This window comes from Aegilops tauschii, chromosome 2, assembly GCF_002575655.3.
Source record: "Aegilops tauschii subsp. strangulata cultivar AL8/78 chromosome 2, Aet v6.0, whole genome shotgun sequence".
Lineage (NCBI taxonomy): Eukaryota > Viridiplantae > Streptophyta > Magnoliopsida > Poales > Poaceae > Aegilops > Aegilops tauschii.
In genome coordinates, this window is record NC_053036.3 from 18,787,821 (window position 1) to 18,813,225 (window position 25,405).

Genomic DNA, 25,405 nt, shown 5'->3' on the forward strand with positions numbered 1-25,405 from the left:
GACACTAGGATTGATTGTATTGCTTGATTTTGTTATCTGAGGAACTCTTATACTAAAACATTGTGGTGCTTTGCTAACTGACGGTGGTTCTTTGTACTTGTCAAGAAAACTTCTTGCTAACAATTGTTAGTTCATTGTTACTGGAGAACAAACGTGTGTGAACTCATGTCAAAATGGAGGCACGGGAGACGCAATTGCGAGCCCCAACCACTAGTGCATATCATAATCCATATCAGACAAGATGCGGCAGGCTAGTGGTCAAGCTTTGCTAGCTGCCGGCCACGCATTCTTCCGTTAATCAATTTATACTAATCAATATCGACAAAAAGACTGATTAGAGGGATACGGAAGGGCGAGGGTTGTGGGGGCGCAGCTAGGATCGGACCAGGCCAAACATGATAGACTATGCAATCTCTACTGTTTAGAAAAAATAGAGTGTTTCTTTTCTTGTCAAGTGAAGTGCTCGTCCAACCTTCCATCTTTTTTATAAGCATCATTCCTTAAAAATTGTCTTAATTGCCTCACCTTTTATTGACTTATCAAATAAATTTATATTTTCTTTTGTAAGTCGATAAATGAGTACCAAATAAATATATATTTCAGCCAAATCTCATTATATATTTATTAGGTAGGTATATCACGGGCGGGATTTTTCTTTTGAACACCGTATAGACGCAGATGTTCATACATATGCACATATACTCACCCCTATGAGCACATTCGAGAGACTAAGCCGACACACAGACAGTATTTGATATACATTTATTTACGTAAATAACATTAATATGAAAAGATAAATTACAAGCTAACGTATTAAAATATTTATACTCCGTTACAACAAATTATCTAGCACACTTAAAGAATTAAGGCCTCGTGACCAGGGCCACGTGAGAATCTTTGGGAGGACGGCAAGGTTTGGTTTGTGTTCATATAGAAATAAGTATGTGCAGTCCATGCATCATTAATTAATTCTATTGGTAGATGAATTTGACGAGTAGGTTGGCCTTTCTGTAGATCGGCTGTCGTATGTGGGCGACGTGGGTGTAGCGCTCCAGTCTAACACGCCTAGACGTAGGGTCAGATCGATAGCGTTCGGTCGTCATTGAACTACGTGCCTTATGCATCAATGATGAATCAACGATGGATCCAAGTAATCATGCAAGATGAGCTCTGTTTTGTCGTGCTCTGCTTTTGCAATTACCACGCGGCCATGTCTTGCCATATTTTTCCATCATCACACTCCCATCACATATATGATATATCCCATGTTTGATTATTCCCAAATATACTGTAGCATAGACTTATAGGATTCATGTTGGATCCAAAGGAACAATAATCATACACATATAACTCTCCATTAATCTACCAATCTATGCATCGTGATTAAGCTAAATGGGGCCACCGCATGCAGCCTTGTTTGGGCCTTCGTCAAGCTCGATGGCATCGCTAGGATGGGCGCCGTCGGCGGACTTCTTGAACGTGAACCACCGTGCGCAGGCCACGAAGTAGACGAGGTTGGCGGCGGCGATGGCAGCGGTGACGAGGTAGAACAAGTCAACCCTTCCCTCGTCTAGGTCCTGCGCCAGCCAGTCCGGCCGCCCGTCCCGTCTCCTGGTCACCCGGTGCACCAGTGCCACCATGAGCCCGCTGGCAAAGCTCGCCACCGCGACACCCAGGAAGAAGAGCGCCCCCGCCACGCTCTTCATGTTCTCTGGGAACTGCCTATAGTAGAACTCAGTCAGCCCGACGACCGTGAATGCCTCCGACAGCCCTACCAACAGCTGCTGTGGTACCAGCCAGAAGCACGACATCATGGCCGTCTTGCGCCGGCGATGCTCCACCGCTGCAGACACCAGCATCGTCACCACAGAGAGCACCAACCCAATGCCGATCCGCTGGAGCTGGGTGATGCCGCCTTCGCGCTTAGTGAAGCGGCGGAGCGCCGGCACCACCAACCGATCGTACACTGGGATCCAGATCGTGAGGGCGAGCATCTGGAAGATGACGAAGGAGCCCTCGGGGATCTTGAAGCTGACGGAGTTGCTAATCCGGCGATCGGTCTGCTCCGCCTGGAACACGATGTAGGTGCCTAGCTGGGTGATCACCACGAAGTATACAATTCCCGATGACCATACCGGGATGACGCGCGCTAGGCACTTCACCTCCTCCACCTGTTGCATCGTGCACAACCGCCACGGGTCTGCCAACGTCTTCCCATCGGAGCTGACCACGTCCTCGGTGGTCTGCATGGCCGCCTTGTCGAGGCACGTGAACTGGTCAGTGTATGCCAGCTTGGCGACGAGCTTGCTCCTGTGCGGCGGGTCAAATAGCTCGACAGTGTTGCGAGTTTGTCGGAGGTGGCGCTTGCGGAAGGAAGCAACGAGGACCTGTGTGAAGCTGGTGAATGGGCTGCCCTCGGGGCTGATGCGGACGTAGAGGCGTGTGCCCATGAAGAAGACGGCGCATGACAGGCCCATGAGCACTGCCGGCACGGCGAGGCCCAACGCCCAATTGACATCGCTCTGGAGGTAGATGATGACAGTAGCAGAGAGCATCATGGCGATGGTGTAGGTGAAGTAGTACCAATTGAAGAAGCTAGTGATGCCACGACGTCCATCGGCGGTGTGTGGATCAAACTGGTCGGCTCCGAATGCCAAGTTGCATGGGCGGATGCCGCCGGCGCCGACAACGAGGAAGAAGAAGGACGCAAGGAGCACAACAAGCTGGGAGGGGGCGGGGCCCTCACATTGGCCTTTCAAGATGCAGGCAGGAGGGTGGAGGGAGTGGAGTGCGGCAGTGAGGGTGAGCAGGACCATGCCGACGAAGGAGGCTATGGTGGCGGCCGCCAAGGTGGTGTAGCGGCCGACGTAGGTGTCGCTGACGAAGGCGCCCAGGACGGTGGCGAGGTTGCAGCTGCCGGTGAAGAAGTTGAGGAGGGTGGCGGCATTGACGCTCTTCATGTGGTACACCGTTGTCAGGTACACAAGCAAGTTCGATAGTGTCCCAATCGTGCCAAGCTTCTCAAAAGTCTCGTTCCCTGTAACAATTCTAACTTTTTTTTAATTTCTCATTTAATTACTTCCCAGTATCCTGGTCAATTAGTCACGAGTTATAATTTATGAAATTCATCCCAGGGATCACTTTTTTTCTTGAATGCACCATGGAATATGTATCATATATAGAAGAAGAGCCAATTGGTTGATAGAATGCCTTTCGGACTACAAATCTAATCCATGGGGTTATCGACCACTCCCAGAATGACTACACAGAACAAAAGACTTGCTTGTCCAACCTCTAGACACTAATGGCAAGGAGGCGGACCCAGAGCATCAGGGCCAGGGATCCTCACTACTGCAAACTTAAATTCACATAAACAATAAACAAGTCGCTAATTTACATGATATGCAATATCAAAGCAAGTGCCAAAAGTTGTCAATACTTGCATGGAATTCACCCAAATTGCACTTTTCTTGTACCCTGGTACTCCTATTTACTAGTGGTTATAATTCAAAAATAGAATCATGTTTAGAAGTTTTAAAAGAATAGAAGAAACATCCTATAAGTATAGGTAGATGTACGTGCCTACAAATTTTAGTTAGGAACAAGTTTCTTTTGTATAGCCTTAAAATAAAATAACTTAATGAAATTCGATAGGTACTATGGGGGTGTTTGGTTGAAGGCCTGGACACCCTGCCTGGAGAAACCTCATGCCTGGATCGAGCCTGGAATGTTGGAGAATTTTGCCTAGTGAGGCTAGCCTGATGCACATGTGTTTGGTTTGTGCCCTGAGCCTGTCGTTGCTTTGCCGTGCAATTAGTACATAAAGAAATCCACACCGATAAATCCTATGAAAAAAATAAACTAATACCAAGCAGTGCGGCAGGCTCACCCAGGCGCAAGACATGGGAGGCTGGGCTCAGGCTAACCACACTGCCAGGTGGCTGGCCAGGCCAATCCTTTTGTCAGGCCGTGCAAGCCAGGCTAGACTCGTATGACTCAGGACATCAACCAAACATGATGCAGGCAGGTTTCACTATGTGAGAGAAAGAGGTGAGCTAAATATTAATGGTATAACATACTAGTATATCTAACTATTATATGAATAGGCTATTAGATTGGCTACAAGTGATGTGGCAACTTCATATAGCCGGTTGTTGGCTATACTATTATCTATGCTCTAAACTCTTGAAACTATCCAAATATTTTACACAAATATGAATAAAGTTGGTGGTGTAATGCATAGAATCGCCATTATCAAGGTTCGTCCAGTGTAGCCTTTGTGGCAATTTGCCTTGTATGTAATACGGTGTACTCCCTCCGTTCTAAAAAAGAGGGCATATTCTGATGGTCTAAATTCGTGCATTGGCCATCAATTAGTCAAATAATATGTTACTCTCCCTCCGTAAACAAATATAAGAGTGTATAGATAACTAAACTAGTGATGTAAACGCTCTTATATTTCTTTACAGAGGGAGTACTTATGTAACACAAAATTGGCACCATCAGATTCGTGCTCAAAGGCACTTTCACATGATTATGATTTTATAACCATTGAATAGATATAATATGACAGAATTACGGTCAAAGCATGAATTCGAAGAGTCAAGATATGTCCTCTTTTTGAGAACGAAGGGAGTAGTAGCTATCGTCCACAGTTGTTAGAGTAAGCTACGTTCCGTTGCTATTAGGCCAGGGAACACTAACAGAGGCAGCTAGCTGGCATGACAGTTGCTCACCTATGACATAAGGCATGGCCTTCCATCCGCGGTAGTTGTGGACGGGCTCGCCATGGCCGGCGTCAAGCGCCGATGAGTCAGTCGTCTTCTCTATGCTGATGCCATTGCCGTGATCCTGCTCCTCCTGCTGCGGCAGATTAGCGTTAGCGGCGTCCATCCCTCAGATGCAGCAAGCAGCTAGACTGAAACTGGAGGTAGGTGGCAGCTTGTGCTGGTGTGGGCAGCTGCAGTAGTGCAGGAAGGAGAGGAGAAGATGTTGGCCGTATAAATAAGCTAGCCAAACAGCCAGACTACGGGATCTTTGCTTCGAAGATAGTACTAGCTCTGTAAAGAAATATAAGAACGTTTAGATCACTAGAAAATAAGAGCGCTTAAATCAGTGTCAGAACATCAACATGAAGATGACACCTTCAACATGGATTTTTCCTCTGTTGATTAAGTGATGAATTCTAATTATAACCGCTAATATTAAATGCTAAACATAAAAGATATATACGATACGACATTGTGAGCTCACCCAACCAATCTCTCTCTCTTTTTTTTTCTTTTTCTTTTTGCAGAAACACCCAACCAATCTCAGAGCAAGGTCAAAAGTAAAGCAATCTCTCGGCCCTTAGGGGCCAACAATGCTTAGAGCATGTATTACCCGTTGCCTCGGCTTACTACCTCGCACTTCCAAGTTAAGCTCAGATGCAACAACGGACCGAAAAGTACAGTTTGCATGTGCCAAGTGATGCCGCCAAATGAGGCAGGAATCAGGGGAGGAAATTAAGGCATGGAGCCTAGATTTGTACTTAAAATTAATAGTGTAGGGTCTACCTAATGGTAGCCTTATGTGTCTGCGTTGGAGAACAAAAAATAATACTAATAGCTTCTGTTTTTACTTCTAGGTGGACGCATGCGGGCAGAAGCAAAAACTAAGAAAGGGACGAACTAACAACTTGGAAAATAAGGATTAGGGATCAATACAGGAGCCCCTCCTTGGACGGATTTCTCCTTCTGCTCCCGCTTTCAACTTAATGATGAAATAATAGGAATTGTGCTACTTCAGGACCGTTAGAGCACCCACACTGTATTTTTTTTTTTATCGTCTAAGGCTACCTCTAAGGATTTTTAGCTGCCTCCCCCCTCTAGAGCTTTTGAGCATAGCGTCGTCGCTAGCCTTGGAGGCAGCCTCTAGGCTTTAAACAACTCATGTGACCCCACATGTCTATGTAGGGCTCTCTCTCACGCACATAAACAGGACTTCACCAAATATATTTGTTTATTTTCGTCATAGCACCGATCTTGGAGGCAACAACAAAAGCTATACACTGAACGATTCTGGGCTTTGTTTAGAAGCCTGGTGTGGGGCCCAGGTTAGAGGTAGCTGAGCCTCCATACACTGTTGATGCCCTTATAGTTACGGCCGCCAAATTAAGGGTTCCAATAAACTTCTTGCACCAGTTCATTTCGGCCTAGTTTCATAACTATCTTCATTGGGACAAGGTTAGAATCGAAGGCATTCCAAAATGGTATATCAGTGATTGCTCGGGTGATGTCCCCATTGCTCATGCCCTTGATATATGGATGATACAATCCATAACATCAGTGGGTCATCACGATTAGGACACATTGCCCTTTTTTTAGTCGTACACCGTTGTTTTTTCCTTTTTCTTCTGGACGTGCTTCATCCATATGGGCTACCATACAGATAATATGTCATGCCTCTGTCAACTAGCTGAGCAAGTATGTTGCGCTACTGTAGAAAACGCTAGTGTCGGCGTGCGAAAAACCACGTTAGTGGCGTGGGGGGCCCAAAACCAATATGGAGGACCAGTAAGGGATTACTTTATAGGGTTACAATGCTATACTCAAGTTCTTCCTATGAGTGGATGGACGCCAGAAGATATATTGCATTTCCACTGCATGGTTGAATAAGCTAGCTAGCCTTGAGCAAGGCAGGCATGTAATGTAAAAGAGACTGGATCTGCGATGTAATACCACGCCATGTGATATATCGTGTTTCTTATCAGAGAACGGGTCGTCACATCGGACCGTCTGGATCATCTTGTTGAGGAAGATCACTGATCGGTGGTGACGAGGCAAGATCTTCTTCGGCAAGATCCACGCTGACATTGTCTTCGGAGATCGTGGGACTATAACTGGTTTTACGACCTCGGTTGTACCTTGGTGGCATAGTTGTAGTCCAGCTTACCCTCTCTCAGATGCCAAGATCGAGGAGTTCCCCTTCTTTGTACTGATGACGAAGAATGCGATATGAACGCTTGAGCATCTCATTGGCAGTGAACCTGTTCTGCTTCAGGTCGATGCTTATGGTTCTACGTCACGTCTTGGTCCTACTCATAGTGCTATGTCATGATGGACTGTTTCTTGTTTGCATTTTGGGTTGTAGTAGTAACCGTTAAATATTGGGCTACATGCCGGGTTGCATTGATGTGTAGTATATATTCGTTCTACCTACCTAGGCCTGGGCCCTGCGATGTTGGGGAGCCTCTGCAACGGCACCCGTTGCACATACTTAGTGCCGGCCCTGAACATATTTGTATAGCAGCTGAGAGATAAAGAAATGAATCCACCGTGTACATGTAGGTCGTCCAGTAGTTCATGTGATAATGTGGGTTTGGGGCTAGCTAGCTAGGTACATACAATACTACGAGTTAACTAAGACCTCCTTTTCATTAAGTAACGAAACACCGTACGTTGATGACCGTTCAGCTAATACTTGTATGTTGCTGGAGGTGGACATGCATATCATAATCCATATCAGACAAGATGCGGCAGGCTAGCGTGCATGTGCACGTCCACAGGAACCGACACGCGACAACGTAGTGAACATGGGCAGCTAGCTTGGTCAAGCTTTGCTAGCCGCCGGGCGCGCCGTTCATCGATTTATACTGATCAATATCGACAAAGTCACAAAGAGACAGATTATAGGGATAGGGAAGGGCGAGCGTTGTGGGGGCGGAGCTGGGATCGGACCAGACCAAACATGATAGACAATGTCATACTCCCTCCGTTTCGAAATATAAGTCCTTTTAAATATTTCAGTATGAATTACATACGGATGTATACAAACATATTTTAGAATATAGATTCTTTCATTTTGCTTCGTATATAGTCTGTATTTAAAATCTCTAAAAGACTTATATTCAGAAACGAAAGGAGTACATTCATTGAAAAATGGAGGCCTCGTGACAGGCGCCGTCGTTGTCCCGGCTCCTGTCTCCACCCCCGGTCTTGGTCTGAGAAGCTTTGGGAGGACGGCAAGGTTTGGTTGGCATCCATATCAAAATGAGTATGTACAGTCCATGCATCATTACCGATGATTAATTAACTCGAGGGATCTGCATCAGTACACCCTCTTTCAAAAGTTGAAGAAAAACAGCAAAACTCATCTAACCTACTGCTGCTCACAATGATTTCAGGACCAAACCGTCCGATCAAGCATACGAACGCACCCTCTTTCTATGCTCGATCCACACTCGCTCGCTCGGTAGACTGGTTGACACCACTACAAGGTGGATGGGTTGTTCAGTTGACCATTGTCCATTAACCACTGGTTCAGTAGCACAAAGACCGTATAAAAAAGACCAGTAACTATTGGATCCGAAAAAACCGGCCTCCGGTTTTCTATAGATAAAAACAACATTACAATAAAAATTATGTTTGTATGATTTAAAAAAGTTCACGAATTTGAGAAAAAGTTCGTGCACTTAAACACGGTTTACCAATTTGAAAATAAGTTCATGAATTTGAGGAAAAGTTCATAGTTTAAAAAAAGTTTGCTAATTTAAAATAATATTCATGAATTTGAAAAAAAAATCTTGGATTTGGAAAAAGAGATTCGGCAACTTGAAAAAATTTATGAATTTGAAAAAACAAATCGCCACTTCAAAAAAGGTTCACGAATTCAAAAAGTTCATGAATTAGAATTTTTTTTGTGAATTTGAAAGAAGTTCATGAATTTCAAAAATACTCACAGCTTTAGTAAATGTTCATCAATTCAATAAAAACCACGAATTAGACAGAAGTTCGTGATTTTTAAAAAACTTTGCAAAAAATTCAAAAAAGAATTCTTGAAAATTAAAAGGAAAAATAAAAAATAATTAAAATGGAAAATGAAAAAAATGAAAAAAAAGAAATAATCAAACAATAAAACCAGGAAAGAAGCTTTCAGAAGCTTCCCAATACCAGCCTGAAAGCTTCCAACTCGCACGCGAAGCACAGCAATTAGCGACATATTATATGGGCCACCCCGGTATTTAGCTAGAGAAGCCAGCAAGTCTGCGCCAAGTAGCAAAAACAATAGAAGCTAGCATTAAATATGATTAAGCGCTCCGCATCCGTTTTCGGTGCCTTCTTATGTACAGGGCTATTGTGAGTTGCAATGGCCACACAGACAGGGCCAGAGCTACGTTGAAACAAAACATGTCCCCGGCCTTCCCAACCTAACACCAAAATAGTGAACACTGAATGCACAAGTGGGGCTCGCGTGCAGATAGTCTGTTCTTTTCCTTCAGCTTGCCCACTCTGGCCTGCCCAACAAATATTCTACGGATAGCCTGCGGTTGATTGGGCTCACACACAAAATAAAAGCCCATCTAGGGCACTGCCTCCGTCAAAAAAAAAGTCATGCAGTCAAAAGTGGTCTGAGGTCTGATCACCAATAAAAGGTCCGTCAAATAACACCATCTAGGGCACTGCCTCCGTCAAATAACACCATGTTAGTAATCAGAATTTTGTGCACTATTTCTTAATTTGTTATTACATTGTTGTGGATATTTCTGAAACTATTAGAGTTACATACTTAGCATTAGCAAAAGTGGTCTGAGGTCTGGTCACCAATAAAAGGTGCGAAATATTCAACTGAGCTCATAGCTTATGCATTCCTTGTGGCCGGCCATCCTGTTATGATTCAGCACTTGGAGGGGGTAGTGCCGATTATTGAGAAATTTGTAGATAGAGCTAGAACCAAATGGGGTGAACTTAAATTGCTTATGATACTTCTTACTTCGGCTGCCTCTTGCTGCATCCAATAAAATGGTCTTTTTATACGTTTTGCTATATACATGTGTGCCTCCCATTTTTGTGTACAATAATTATCATTTTTCACTTGATTGTTGACCAGTGTATGGATAAATTTATACAAATTCAACTTTCATGAGTTTTGTTCCTCCATATATGTAAGAAAATAATGCTTAAAAGATATATGTAAGAAAAATCATTTCATTATATCATAAAAAATAGACAGATGTGGTAACACGCGCCATCATGGTCAGTGTCATGGCAAACCAAGTGGTAACACAATGTGCAAATTGCAATCCTCAGGAATTCGTGGTCGCGGTGCAAAATACAGAATGAGGCCTTAAAATTTTAAAAATCCTTATCATAACTAAAGCATACTCACACATAATGATGTAACTTTAACTATGTGTTGTGTCGTAATATCAATGCTAAAAGACTAAAGGTACTACCACAGCAATAAACTGACCACATGTTCTACCAAAAAACATCATCGGTTCAATATTCCTTGAAATGAAATAATCAATTATGTCTTCTTAATTAATATTCTCCAAGATATCAAGTATCTTAAAAATCTTGGACCGCTAGGCATGTAGCTAGCCAATTATCTTCTTCAAACAATTCGACTACCGATCGAGCAAAATATGTAAATTGAAGCAAGCTCAATCTAAAATTAATATTTACTTGTTTAAAAAAACTTAGTATTTACTAAGATGTATTGCTGAGAAAATAAAATATAATCCAGTTGTATGACAGTACTAATAACAATCCTGATGATATTAACATAGAGTATTACACGGGAAGATTGCTACTAAAACAAGTTGTGTTACAATGATTACCTCTAACTAGAAAATAACATGTTTCTCAAAGAGTTACCTAATAAAATCCAGTTGTACTACCGGGGAAAATTAATACCAGTAAACGCGACAGAAAGGGGCACAATCTACCCTATCCATGTCAGATCGCTGCATATGACTGGTTAGGTGCTGGCCTCCTTTCCTTTCCACCTGTTTATTCTGCTTGTCATCATGTGGGTGGCACATATTGGCCATTACGGCGGCCCAAAATTCCATGTGTGTATCTTCATTGGCTACCATTCGTTGATCTGTAAAGAAACCTCCTTTCTGTGTAACTAGCCCAGCACCACTTGTGACTTGTGCCATTCATTCATTGTAGTACATAGTATTATAGGTTATTGTCTGTTTCTCAAAGCTAGTGGCTGGCCCAAATGCATGGGTAGAATTATACATGTGGTTGGGCATGTAAGAGACCACGGTGAATAGTGATTAACACACAAGATGTTAGTATCAGGCAAGCTAGCTAGCCGCACGCAGGAAGTCAGTATCAGGCAAGCTAGCTAGCTAGTAGTCGATCGAGCATGGATGCAACGTACTAGTGTCAAAAAAACGTCTTACATTATGGGACGGAGGGAATATGTATCTTCTGCGAGTAAGTCAAACAGACATAGAGTGTGTACATGTACATTGTCCAGTGGTCCATTATATTAACATGGGTTTGGGGCTAGCTAGTTATCTAAGACCCCATTTTCATCAAGTAACGGAACCCCTTACGCCAATGATTGTTCGGCCATTACTTGTATGTTGTTAGAGGGGGACATACATGTCCATGTCCATGTCAACCGAGATGCAACAAAACAGTAGGAAGAGTGTGTACATGTTACGCCGATTATTGTTCCGCTAATTTTACACTCGCAGCTCGCTTTGGTCATGCTTGGCTAGCCGACGACTGCGCACTTCACCATTCGCCGATTTATACCGATCGATATCGACAAGGAGAGTGATAAGAGGGATAGTGAAGGCGTGAGGACCGTACTCAGCTATGGGGCAAACATGATAAACAATGTCATACAAGGTTAAGCATGCTACAATCCCAAAATAATTAAGGCGTCATGATCTGGCCCGCGGTTGCCCTGGTCCTGTCTCCGCCCCTGCTTATTTGTTCGATAAAGCTCCGCCCCTGGTTATATTGTGAGAAATGTTGGGAGGACGGCAAGGTATGGTTGGTGTTCATACAACATATGTGTAGTCCATGCATCAATCCTTACCGATTATAAACTAATTCGATTATTGGTAGATGAATTTGAGGAGTAGATTGGCCTATCTATCGATCGGCTGTCGTACGTGACCAAAAACGAAAAAAGATCAAAATAGGTTGAGCTGATGAATACTACTTGGCGGGAGCAGTAGTCGCCGAGTAGTTGTCAGCTCACTGTAAGTGCGTAGTGCATCAATCCATGGCGGATGCAAGTAATCATGCATTCATGCAATTTGAGCTGTGCTTGAATCAACATGACTCGGGAGGCTGCTCTGCTTTGAGGTGTTGTGATGTTGCTACTCCCATGCATGTATGCCGTATTATTCCATCATCACACACAATCACATATACCCCATGCTTGATCATTCCAATATACATACCTTTTAGCACTAGGGTGCATATTGATTAGTGTCGAAAAACGTCTTACATTATGGGACAGAAGGACATAGAGTGTATACATGTACGTTGGGGCTAGCTAGTTATCTAAGACCCCATTTTCATTAAGTAACGAAACCCCTTACGCCGATGATTGTTCAGCTAATACTTATATGTTGTTAGAGGTGGACATACATGTCCATGTCCACATCAACCGAGATGCAACAAAACAGTATTATTAAGAGTGTATACATGTTACGCCAATGACTATTCGGCTAATTTTACACTGGCAGCTCGCTTGGTCAAGCTTGGCTAGCCGCCGGCTGCGCACTTCTCCGTTCGCCGATTTATACTGTTCGATATCGACAAGGAGAGTGATAAGAGGGATAGGGAAGGGCGCGAGGGCCCTAGTCAGCTCCGGGCCAAACTGATTTTTTTAGCACTAAACATTGTTTTTTTTGTAGTAAACATCGTTGAATGTGTAACATACGTGCAAGTTTTCTTGAAGATCAAATATTTCCAGTGCTCTGATCAAAAGAAAAAAACAAAATAGTTCTCCAAAATGCTTTTCATAATAGTCTTTTTGAAGCATCGATTTTGTTTTTTCAGCTAGAGTATTCAGGAATATTTTTTCTTCACGAAAAGTTACATGTATGTAAAAAATCATCAACGGATGTTTCCAAAAAAAACATAGTTTTATATTTTCTATATTTGTTATTCTAGTGTCATCAGAGAGCACGTGAGCTCGCGAGCAGATAGCCGGCGTCCAAAAAATATGTGCTTAGAAGTCAAATTTCCAGTCTTTACGCAACTTCTAACCCATTTATTGACTTTTTTATGCTCTATATTTCTGAAATTAGCGATTTCGTCTCAGTTTCCGTGGCTCGCATTTCAGCGATGCATTTCACACACACCTGGCTACTTATCTTCTGGTCTCCCTCCTTGGTTCTTGCGCTTATAAAAGGGGGCGTGATGGCCTCTTACTTTACTAACTTTGTGCGGTCCCACAACCACAGAAACCACCGTGATCATCTTGGAGCAAAGGAAACGCAATGGCGCCGGTGAAGGTGTTCGGGCAGGCCATGTCGCCGAACGTGGCGCGGGTGCTGGTGTTCCTGGAGGAGGCCGGCGCCGACTACGAGCTCGTCGACGTCGACTTCCAGGCCAAGGAGCACAAGAGCCCCGACCACCTTGCCAGAAACGTACGTAACATATGCTTACTTGGTTTTTATGCCATCTTCTCCTACGTTGTATTTATGTTTTGGCCCTGATGGATGTTTTCTTGCAGCCGTTCGGGCAAATCCCCGCGTTCCAGGACGGTGACCTCGTTCTCTTCGGTACGTAACGCCCCTCCCACGAGCCATGATCACAATCCTCCCTTCCTGGTCAAGTTGGACCAACTTTTCTGCTTTTTTACTCACGCGTTGCATGCAGAGTCACGAGCGGTCGCAAAGTACGTGGCGCGCAAGTACAAGACGGACGAGGCCGACCTGCTGAGGGAAGGCGACCATTCAGAAGCCGCCATGGTGGACGTGTGGACGGAGGTGGAGGCGCACACGTACAGCGCCGCCCTCTCGCCGATCGTCTACGAGTGTCTCATCTTCCCTCTCATGCACGGCAAGCCCACCGACGAGAAGGTCGTCGACGAGAGCCTCGGGAAGCTGAGGAAGGTGCTCGAGGTCTATGAGGAGCGGCTGTCCAAGCACAGGTACCTGGCCGGGGATTTCCTCAGCTTCGCAGACCTCAACCATTTCCCCTACACCTTCTACTTCATGGCGACGCCGCATGGGGCCCTGTTTGAGTCGTACCCGCGCGTGAAGGCGTGGTGGGAGAGCATCATGTCCAGGCCGGCGATTCAGAAGCTCAGTGCAACCATGACACCATGAACGTACCACGCAACTGCCTGCTTAAAGTATATAGCTACTATGGCAGCTTAATTAGTAATTGATCTGCATGCCTCATTCTATAATATTCAGTTTATTGTGTGCATGACTGCATGCATGAGTATAATGTAATTTGTACTGTCTACCAGAATTGTACAAGTCTGCAGTTCTGGTGGTTGTATCTATCTGTATGTTCCATTTTTTGTGCCACACTTTTCTTTTTGATTGGTTGCTTGTCAAAGTCCAAATCACTAGTTTGCACGTCTCCTTTTAGAATACCTAAACACCACCTGCTCAACAGGGTGACGTGACGATGCTAGATCTAGCGGCTCCGAGTTGACTAGTTTGCACCGGCGTGACGAAATCTAAATTTACGACGTCAAAAGGGCCGCTGCTCTGCTGGCCGTTTTCGGTGCCTTCTCATTCATCGGGCTGCTTTTTTATTTTTTGTGAAAAAAACATGTAACTTTATTCATCCTCATAACAATTACAGGTACGCCGGGCTTCTGTGAACCACAACGGTGGGCCTTGGGTGGGTACACCGGGCTTCTGTGAACCACAACGGTGGGCCTTGGGGTGCAGATATTCTATTCCTTTATTGCAGCTTGACCGCTCTAGCCCATCCAACAATTTTTCACTTTGATTGTTAATAGCAAGTGTGTGGATAAATTTATACAAATTTAACTTTCATGTGTTTCGTGCCTCTTAATATCTAAGAACATGTTCCCGCAGAAAAAAAATCTAAGAACATTATGCTAAAAAGATATATGTAAGAAAATTCATTTCATTATATCATTAAAAAATAAATGGACGCGGTAACACACGCCATCATGGTCTAGTGGGTGTGATGGAACGCCTAGCAGTGTGTTGATCCATGTGTGGTGTGCAAATGGGCTTCCTCAGCAATTCACGGCCGTGGTGCAAAATACAGAATGGGGCCTTAAATTTTTAAAAATCTTAAACATAACTAAAGCATATTCCCACATAACTATGTAAATTAATTATTTTTTGTTTCATAATATCAATGCTAAAAGATTAAAGGTATTACCAAAGCAATAAACTGACCACATGTTTTATGAAAAGCATCATCCATCCAATATTCCTTGAAATGAAATCTTCAATTATGTCTTCTTTATTAATATTCTCGAAGACACCATTTTCAAGTATCTTAAAAAAAATCTTGGAGCGTGACCTTGATCAAGGAAGTAGCCAACTATCTTCTTCAAACAATTAGACTAACAATCGAGCAAAGTATGTAAGTACTGAAGCAAGATTAACCTCAGTATACTATTTAAGGTGTATTGATGTGAAAATACAATTATTCAACATTGTATATGTTAAACATTGTAACGTGTGCGTGTGTATGGTTGTTGTAATATGGTTAGGCTTAGAGATATGATCCCATAGTTTGTTAGATTACTTGGAGATCAATCCTAGCCTAACCAACTCTTGTAATCTCCTGGCTTTGAGCCCTATATTAACACGCACGCGTCCCTACAGATATGCATACGCTTAAGCCTAATTTTTCACATGGTGTACAGAGCCTGGCTCTTCCATCGCATCTAGATGTCTTCGGCGTCCTCCTCCGCCATGGCCACGCCCTCCCTCGCTTCCCTCGGCCACACCATCACGGAAAAGCTGAACCGAGAGAACTTTCTCGTCTGGAGGGCGCAGGTCCTGCCGCATATCCGTGCAGCGGGCATGATGGGTTTCCTGGATGGCTCCCAGAAGGAACCCGCCCCTGAGATCCGCATGGAGAGGGATGTCTCCGGCAAGAAGGAGGTCACCATCGCTGTCAACCCAGAGCATGCTGTGTGGGTTACCCAGGACCAGCAGGCGCTTTCGTTTTCGATCGCTTCCCTTTCTCGCGAAGTGCTCCTGCAGGTCAGCATCTGCACGACGGCCGCCGCCACCTGGAGTGCTCTCCTTCAGAGCTTCTCCTCGCAATCCCGCGCCCGCATCATCCAGCTTCGCAATCAGATCGGCCACACCAAGAAGGGCGATCTTTCGGCGGCTGCCTACTTCACCAAGATGAAGGGGCTCGCTGACGAACTTGCAGCTGCCGGGAGGCCCCTGGATGAAGATGATGTCGTCTCTCACATCATCCAGGGGCTCATGCACGAGCCGGAGTACAGCGGGTTCGTGTCCGCCGTCTCCACGCGCACCATCACTGACCAGCCAATCGGCCTAGGCGAGTTATTCTCGTTGCTGCTTGCTGCTGAGTCACGCATCGCCGCACAGACCTCCGCCTACTCCGCCAACCTCGCTACAAAAGGCGGAGGCTGTGGCAACTCCAACCAGGGTGGCTCTCGTGACGGCGGCAACAGCGGCTCCCGTGGCTACAACAACAACAACACGGGCGCCCGCTTATTCGACAACTACTCTGGTGGCGGCGGCTCTGGTGGCGCGCCTCGCCAGGGTGGTGATTGCGGTGACCGCGGTGACCGTGAGAAGTGCCAAATCTGCAAGTACAAGGGGCATGGTGCGTGGCGCTGCAAGAAGAGTACGACCGCAACTTCAACAACAACGTGCGTAACCCTGCTGGTGGTGGAGGTGGTGGCGGCGGCGGTGGAAACCGATCTGCCAACGCCGTCCACTCTTATGGAGTTGATACCAACTGGTATCTTGACTCCGGCGCAACCAACCACGTGACCGGTGAACTGGAGATGCTTGCTGTCCATGATCGCTACACCGGCTCGGAGCAAATCCACACTGCAAGTGGTTAAGGTATGGACATTGCACATGTCGGTCATTCAGTTCTATCTACTCCTCATGGCTCCTTAGATCTAAAGAACATACTTCATTCTCCGCAAGCCGACAAAATTTTAGTTTCTGCCTATCAACTCATCAAAGATAATTATGCTTTCCTTGAGGTTTACCCTGAAACTTTTTTTGTTAAGGATCGGGCCACTCGGAGGATCATTCTTCAAAACGAGAGTAGGGGTGGTCTGTTTCCTGTTTCTGGCCGGCAAGATGCTCCCATTCAACAAGTTCTTAGCGTGACCAAGCCATCTACTTCACGGTGGCACAAGCGCTTAGGACATCCTACATTACCGGTGGTTCAGAAAATTCTTCGAGATTTCAGTCTTCCCGTGTCAAATAAACAAGACCATATGCTGGTTTGTGATGCTTGTCAGATGGCCAAGAGCCATCAACTTCCCTATCCTAAGTATTTTAGTGAGTCAAAGGCTCCTTTAGAGCTTGTTTTTTCGGATGTGTGGGGTCCTGGACCCGTCTCTGTAGGAAGACAAAAATATTATGTGAGCTTTATTGATGATTTTAGCAAGTTTAGTTGGATTTATTTGCTCAAAAATAAGTCTGATGTGTTTGAGAAATTTCATCTCTTTCAACAGCATGTTGAACGCCTCTCTGATCGAAAAATTCTTGCTATGCAAATGGATTGGGGGGGTGAGTACCAGAAACTCAATTCTTTTTTTGAGCGCATTGGCATCACCCATTATGTCTCGTGTCCCCACGCTCACCAGCAGAATGGATCCGCAGAACGGAAGCACCGTCATATTGTGGAAGTCGGTCTGTCTCTCCTTGCCCACGCCTTTATGCCCTTAAAATTTTGGGATGAGGCGTTTCTTACCGCTGTGTATCTCATCAACCGTGTCCCTAGTAGGGTCATCAAAAACCAAACGCCCCTTGAACATCTCTTTGGCAAGAAACCTGACTATACCTTTCTCCGCATATTTGGGTGTGCCGTTTGGCCTAATTTGCGTCCTTACAATAAGCACAAATTTGAATTTGGGTCAAAACAATGTGTCTTCTTGGGGTACAGTAGCCTCTACAAAGGATACAAGTGCCTCGATATAGCCTCTGGTCGTGTCTATATTTCTCGGGACGTCGTCTTTGATGAACACGTTTTTCCTTTTGCCAAACGTCATCCTAACGCCGGTGCACAACTACGCAAAGAGCTCACTCTTTTACCTGTTCATCTTCTGCCATCGCCTTGTTTTGATCAAGGGGGAGTAGTAGATACTGATGAACGCATGCCCATGTCTAATAATACCTTTGATCAAAACCCTGATGCAAGTATGCAGGAAAACGGAGAAGATTTTGGCGAAAATACGTATGATTTTATGCATGCAGAAACGATAGAGGAAGCTGCAGAAGATCCAGACGCAAATCCCGGAGCGAATCGCTCGGGATCCGTGGCGCCAGACGCGTCAGCTGCCGCAGGGGAATCCCCTGTGGGATCTGCGCCGGCCCCTGATTCGGCGGCAGACCAGGCTGGGTCGCACAGCGGGCCCGCGGTCCGTCGCATCATCCGACAGCCATCCTCGGCGGGGCCTGGTGGCCCACTCCCACGTGCGGGTGGTCGGCCCTCACGTGTGTACAAGCATGGTCCACGTCACGTGGGCGGGAACGCGCCCGACAGAACGCTGCACGTCAGCCCAGGCGTGCCAAGTGGCTGTTCCGGAGAGGAGATCCCATCGGCGCCCGCGGACTCGCCTATTCCCGATGCGGATCCGCTACACGAGTTGTCTCTCGGATCTTCTGCAGATGATTATGGTGCAGCTGTGTCGTCTTCTTCAAATCGCCTTCTACAGCAGCTTGAACGACCAGCTCCGCCACCTCCTGTGCGCTCCAACACCAGGTCACAAAGTGGTATTGTTAAACCTAAAATATATAAAGATGGTTATGCACGTTGGGGCTCTTTTTGTGCAACAGGTGAACCGCAAAATTTTGGAGAAGCGCTAGGCGAACCTCGTTGGAGGGAGGCAATGGATGAGGAGTATGCTGCTTTAATGAAGAATAAAACTTGGCGTTTAGTTCCACCAATCAGAGGCAAAAACATAATCGACTGCAAGTGGGTCTATAAGGTAAAGAGGAAATCTGATGGCACCATTGACAGGTACAAGGCACGTCTGGTTGCTAAAGGTTTCAAACAGAGGTATGGAATTGACTATGAGGACACGTTTAGTCCAGTAGTGAAAGCTGCTACTATTAGATTAATTCTCTCAGTTGCAGTATCTAGAGATTGGTGCATAAGACAACTAGATGTAAAGAACGCGTTCTTGCATGGTGTTCTGGAAGAAGAAGTGTTCATGAGGCAACCTCCTGAGTATGAAAATCCAAATGCACCACATCATATTTGCAAACTTGATAAGGCACTGTATGGACTAAAACAAGCACCTAGAGCTTGGTACTCTCGGCTCTCCTCTAAGTTACAATCACTTGGATTTACTCCCTCAAAGGGAGATACCTCACTGTTTTTCTACCATCGACGTGGGATAACCATTTTTATGCTTATTTATGTTGATGATATAGTTGTCACTAGTTCATCATCTAAAGCAGTTGAAGCCCTTCTTATGGACTTGAGCAAGGAGTTTGCACTGAAAGATCTTGGCAGTCTTCACTTCTTCCTTGGGATTGAGGTAAAAAATGCAAAAGGTGAAATTGTGTTGTCACAAGGAAAATATGTGCAAGAAATACTTCAGAGAATGGGCATGAAAGGATGTAAGCTATCATCTACACCTTTGTCTGTCTCTGAGAAAATGTCTCTTTATGATGGAGAGACCCTTGGAGCAGAGGACTCCACCAGGTACAGAAGTATTGTAGGAGCATTACAGTATTTGACATTAACTATATCAGATATCTCATATTCAGTAAATAAAGTATGTCAGTTCTTACATGCTCCTACTAGTGCACATTGGACTGCAGTAAAGAGGATACTTAGGTATCTTCAAGGGACACAGAGTCATGGACTGAAAATTGGAAAGTCAGATTCAATGCTTGTTAGTGCTTTCTCAGACGCAGATTAGGCAGGCTGTCCTGATGATAGAAGGTCAACAGGAGGCTTTGCAGTGTTTCTTGGCAGTAATTTGGTCTCTTGGAGTGCTCGCAAACAGCCAACAGTGTCCAGGTCAAGTACAGAAGCTGAGTATAAAGCCCTAGCTAATGCTACTGCTGAGATTATTTGGGTTCAGAATATGCTAACAGAGTTGGGTATCTCTCATCCAAGAGCAGCATCACTTTGGTGTGACAATCTTGGTGCAACTTATTTGTCTGCTAATCCTATCTTACATGCCAGGACGAAGCATATTGAGATTGACTACCACGTTGTTCGAGAAAGAGTGGCAGATAAATTGCTGAATATCAGATTCATACCTACAGGTGATCAGGTGGCAGATGGGTTTACTAAACCTCTCACCTTGCAGCAATTAGAAGCTTTTAGGCACAATCTCAACTTAGAAAGTTGTGATTGAGGGGGAGTGTTAAACATTGTAACGTGTGCGTGTGTATGGTTGTTGTAATATGGTTAGGCTTAGAAATATGATCCCATAGTTTGTTAGATTACTTGGAGATCAATCCTAGCCTAACCAACTCTTGTAATCCCCTGGCTTTGAGCCCTATATTAACACGCACGCGTCCCTGCAGATATGCATACGCTTAAGCCTAGTTTTTTTTACAGTATATTCACTAACATATTATTCACAGAAAGACTAATCTCAATTGATTAGTAACTTTGTACCAAAATAAATGACCTAAATAGGGCTTCCTCTGTGCACAAAGGGCCATGACTATGGGGCGTCAACGAAACAACATTGCTCTTTCAGCTAATTATTTTGACCAATAATTATATTATTGGTTGTCACACATGGGTTCCTATTTCATTTTGACAGAACTACATTGGTACGATTGTTATCTGAATCCTGTCATTTGACGACCTGGATTTCGCAGATGTGATTGAACATCACTCATAAAATAAATTGCGTTTCAACCTTTGGCCTCTAGAAAGAAACTGGAACATTGCGAAGGGTAAGAGATTACAGTACTGGTAACAAGTGTGAAGAAATTAAATAACTCAAGAAGATTTAGAACTAAAACAAGTCGTGTTACAACAATTAGATCCAAGTGGAAAATAACATGTTTCTCAAGACGATAAATACTAAAACTCCAGTTGTACTGCCTAGGAAAATTAATACTAGTAAGCGCGACAGAAAAGGGCCTAATCTACCCTATCCACGTCGGATCACTGCATCTGGCACGTTAAGTGTTGGCCTCCTTTTCCTTCCACCTGTTTGTCCCGCTCATCGTCATGTCGGAGGCACATATTGGCCACTACGCCAGGACAAAATTCCATGAATGTTTCCACATTGGCTACCCACCGTGGATCTCTAACAGAAATCCATTTTTCAAAACAAGGCAAAAGTTTTGCCATTTCATCTGTACATAATAGTAAAACAAGGTGTGTTTCTCTGATTTCTTATCCGTTCACTGCCGAAAAGAATTTTTTCCTATCTGAGGTGGACCAAATTTTTGTGCCTCCGTATGCTAGAAATGAAAAACCGGTTTGTCCATAATTTGGACATGGGCCGCCTGATGCGGCAAATAGCCGGGGCATGCCATAAGGCCACCAAGACTGGGCCGGCCCGTTTTCCTAATCTTTTGTTGTTTCTATTTTTTCTTTATTGTTCCTTTCTTTTTTCTTTCCTGTTTCATTCTTATTTTTCCCTTCAAAGTTTACTTTTATTTTTCACTTTTTTCGTCAATTCATAATTTTCAAAACATGTTCAGAATTTCATTTTTGTTCTTTTTTTGAAAAATGTTCAGAATTCTCAAATTTAGTTCCTGTTTTGAAAAGTTTTGGTACTTTTAATTTTTGATCTAATTTCAAAATTTGTTAAAAATTCAAAAAAAATCCCATTTTTTTGTGTTTTCCTAAATTGTTCGAGGTTTTCAAAGACAAATTGCATTTTAAAAAATGTTTCAAATTCAAAAAATATTCTTCTTTAAGTGAAATGTGCACAAATTCAAAATAATGTTCGTGTTTAAAGAAAAACACATTTTCTAAAATTTTCTGAATGTTGAAAGCATGTTCCCCTTTTTAAAAGTTGTTCGAAAGTCGAAAAATATTCTTGATTTAATAAAAGGTTCATTTTTCTAAAAATGTTTGTGAATTTAAAAAAATGTTCATGTTTTAACCTTTTCATTTTTTTAAATTGTGGAATTTTCAAAAACTGTTTCATAATTTCAAAATTATTCACCTTCGCAAGAATATTCGGCTATTCAAATATTTTAATATTTTTTGACAAGTTCAAAAAATTGTATTGAATCTGAAGCTGGACTATGTTCTTAAATATTCGCACTGCCCATTGGTTAGCATGACGTGTTTGTTCGAGTGGTTAGCAAGACTCAAACAGGAAAAAGCAGAAATAATTGCTCTGCCGCCAAGGCTGTATTGGGCCTTAGCCGCATTCCCCTGCTGGCCTGTTCTACATCCATCGATCCTTGCCAAGGGAGGCAAAAACATTTTGCCGCTTATATGAATCAAACTTGCGAAGTCTCATCCAGTTCGTCAGGCGGATTCCAACTGAGCTATGTTAGCTTTGTTACATTAAAACGGTTGGTCCTATTAAATATACATAAAGATTTTGTTCCATCAGTTCCACACGTAGTTCCTGATTTTTCGTTTGTCCCTCGGGTGGACTGAACTGGGCCTATCACACATTTCTTTTTCTGTCGAACAGGCAAGCATCAAAAAATTTAGGCCACGAGGGGATTGAACTATGGACCTTTCCTATTATGTCGTTGGACAAAACCAACTCAGCTAGCTTGCAGTTATGACAGTAATAGTCCCACCTTGGAGCTTTATACTAAATCACACCAATTTTTAAATGTCCCTAGGTTGTTTGTAAATAAGGAGGTTGTCGGAATATAAGGAATTTGTCTCGAGAATCATAAGCAGAACAGAGGACTCCATAATTTATTGCCGGTGGTAGCTTGCATGTGCCAATAAAAGAGAATATGTTGATTGGCTATAATTGAAACAAATTGTGCGCACGTGCCAATAAAATAGAGTATGTTGGTTTGGCTCTAATTAAATGAAAATTGTGGGCACATGAACTCTAAAATAATCAAAGAGCATAAATCCTGATAAAAAATGGACATTCATTCATGGTTATGCGCTGATTATGCTAATGAAACGGGATTTATATGTTGCAGTTAGTAAACCATTTGGCTACGTAATCATAGGAGGGAGTGGTTGAAGAAACCGTGCCCCAAAGGTCGTCGACAGCCACCAAAGGAGGAGGCAACCATAACCTTGAGACGGAGAAGGACCCAGAGGATAAAAGGGGACGAGTTGGGTGGTCGGCGCCATGCCGACCAACCCGACCACTATCAAGATCTTGCGGGCCAAACATGACCCAAGAGAAGACCACAGCTCCTCGAGGTGTCACCGACCGCTGCAGAGACCGTTTTGGATGTACGCATCTCTATCGTCCAGCGCTTCGGATACCCTTTTTTATGGACACAACAATTATCTCTTTCATTGCTTCTTGCAAAAAATTATATCTCTCCCGTTGCAACGCACAAACATATATGTTAGTTAATTAAGAAAAGGAGTTTGACACCCAACAGGGGATGGTGCTCGAGCACATCCAACAGTTCGTCACCCTTGGGTATAAGCTAGCTAATGTCACCATCCAACCAGGGGTCCCAGATTCTATCATGTGGAAGCTCAATAGTGGAGGAGCCTATACTACATCGTCAGCTTGCAAAGCCCAATTCGCTGGACTTGTGCGCTCCAACATGCAGGACATAGACTGGAAGGCGTGGGTGCCCCCAAAATCTAAATTATTCGCTTGGATAGTCACTCGAAATAGAATTTGGACAGTCGATAGGCTCCAACGCTGAGGGTGGTCCAATTTGTGACTGATGCTCTTTTTCTGCAACCAGAGATGCAGTAAATGGCGGATCACCTCCTCTTCAAGTGTTGGTTCTCTACGCGAGTTTGAAAAGAGATGTTTGCTTGGCTGGATATGTAATAGAAATCTCCTTTTTTGTGTAACACCATTAATTCACAGTACTACATACTACTATAGTGTTGGGCTAAGTCCCTCCACATGGAGGTGTGTTGGCAGCCCAACATCAGCCCACAAGTCCAACACATATGATCCGTTGATTTGTTCTGCATCCAACGGTTGTGAGTGTTCCCTGGTGATGGGAGCAAGGAGAAAACCCTAGCCACTCCACCCCTGCTGGTGGTGGCTGCCATTCGTGAGAGTGAGAGAGAGAACACACAAGAGAAACCACAACCTGAGAGAGAGGAAGAAGAAGAAGCAGAGGTTCTGTCCAGATTTGCTGCATCTGACTAGACAGTGTTCAAGCTGGTGATTGGAGGCTCAAACGTGCTTGGATCGACCCCAAACTTGGTGAGCTCGTTCCTTACTTTGAGTACTTCGATCTGGTTAGCTGGTTTGAGGATTGGGTCATGGAGCATTAGATTTGAGAGTGGTTTTGTCAGCTCTGACTGCTGCAGTTTCAGAACAGAGTAGTTTTGGGAGACGATCAGTTTGGGTAGGAAAATGATGTCCGATTGAGCTGAAATTTGGAGGGGATGTCAAGAACTCATGTGTCCACTTGTCTGCCAAATTTGATGCTGTTTGGTTCAGCGGTTTAAGAGTAGTTTGCAAGACACTGAAGGGTACAGAAGCTGTATAAACTCTGCTTTGCTGAAATCTTGCCTCTTGTGGCTGTTGTTGCTGTTGCCGGTTGGCAACGTGGAGAGTGTGTTGTAAATATCTCTAGAGGTTCTAGAGAAGACTTTGTACTCATCATTCTCATAGTGAAGTTGCGTGGACCGGTCGGTCCACAGCCGTGGTTTTTTACTCCTCAAGTTGAGGAGGTTTTTCCACGTTAAATCCTGTGTCACATGTGCATGTTGTTTGTGTTATTTCGCTGCTTACTTGTTGGTTGAAGTTGTCCTCAAAGTTTATCACAAGTGGAGGGGGCTGTGTAGTGTGCATATTTGCCGTGTTGGTGAATTTGTGCAGCGCATTGTTGCTGTCCAACCCCAACAAAGTGGCATCAGAGCCTTGGTTTGCTTGTGCAAATTGGTGGGTTTCTTGTGGCGAAAGATGGAAGTGAATACCAGCAGGATGATATCTTTGAATGGTACAAATTATCAAGAATGGAAGGGCAAGATGGAGGACTTGTTGTATGTGAAAGAATACTGGAAGCCAGTGTTCTCCACTGAGATGCCGGAGGGCATTGAGGAAGGTCAGTGGAAGGTACTTCATCGCCAAGCTTGTGGGTTTATTCGGCAATGGGTCGATGACAATGTTTTGAACCATATCATTGATGAGACACATGCACCCACCTTATGGCAGAAATTAGAAGAGTTGTTTGCCCGAAAAGAAGGTACAAACAAGATGTTCTTCATCAAACAATTGATGTGCTTGAGGTACAAAGAGGGCACTCTAATTGCAGATCATGTGAATACATTTTAAGGCATTATAAATCAGCTTTCTTCAATGGGAATTATATTTGAAGATGAAGTGAGAGATTTGCTGCTACTAGGCTCATTACCGGACAGCT

The 25,405-nt window shown here is 44.1% G+C and overlaps 2 protein-coding genes across 2 annotated transcripts; one reads left to right on the plus strand and one right to left on the minus strand.

Annotated features, from left to right (window-relative positions):
• Positions 1-1,252: 1,252 nt before the first annotated feature.
• On the minus strand, positions 1,253-4,975 carry LOC109733444 (protein NRT1/ PTR FAMILY 2.9-like). The gene is made up of 2 exons (XM_020292666.2): positions 4,737-4,975; positions 1,253-3,037 (listed from the first exon to the last, which is right to left on the minus strand). The coding sequence occupies exons 1-2, from the start codon at positions 4,891-4,893 to the stop codon at positions 1,389-1,391; spliced, it is 1,806 nt and encodes a 601-aa protein (XP_020148255.1). The 5' UTR covers positions 4,894-4,975; the 3' UTR covers positions 1,253-1,388.
• An 8,206-nt stretch (positions 4,976-13,181) lies between these two features.
• LOC109733323 (probable glutathione S-transferase GSTF1) lies at positions 13,182-14,284 on the plus strand. The gene is made up of 3 exons (XM_020292517.4): positions 13,182-13,393; positions 13,480-13,528; positions 13,626-14,284. The coding sequence occupies exons 1-3, from the start codon at positions 13,244-13,246 to the stop codon at positions 14,075-14,077; spliced, it is 651 nt and encodes a 216-aa protein (XP_020148106.1). The 5' UTR covers positions 13,182-13,243; the 3' UTR covers positions 14,078-14,284.
• Positions 14,285-25,405: the final 11,121 nt, after the last annotated feature.

Bases quoted from the DNA above. Each gene is read 5' to 3' on its own strand.
- LOC109733444 (XM_020292666.2), bottom strand. From the start codon at position 4,893: ATGGACGCCGCTAACGCTAATCTGCCGCAGCAGGAGGAGCAGGATCAC. The intron at 3,038-4,736 runs GTGAGCAACTGT...GAATTGTTACAG, and splicing joins GGCCATGCCTTATGTCATAG to GGAACGAGACTTTTGAGAAG.
- LOC109733323 (XM_020292517.4), top strand. From the start codon at position 13,244: ATGGCGCCGGTGAAGGTGTTCGGGCAGGCCATGTCGCCGAACGTGGCG. The intron at 13,394-13,479 runs GTACGTAACATA...GTTTTCTTGCAG, and splicing joins CCGACCACCTTGCCAGAAAC to CCGTTCGGGCAAATCCCCGC. The intron at 13,529-13,625 runs GTACGTAACGCC...CGTTGCATGCAG, and splicing joins CGGTGACCTCGTTCTCTTCG to AGTCACGAGCGGTCGCAAAG.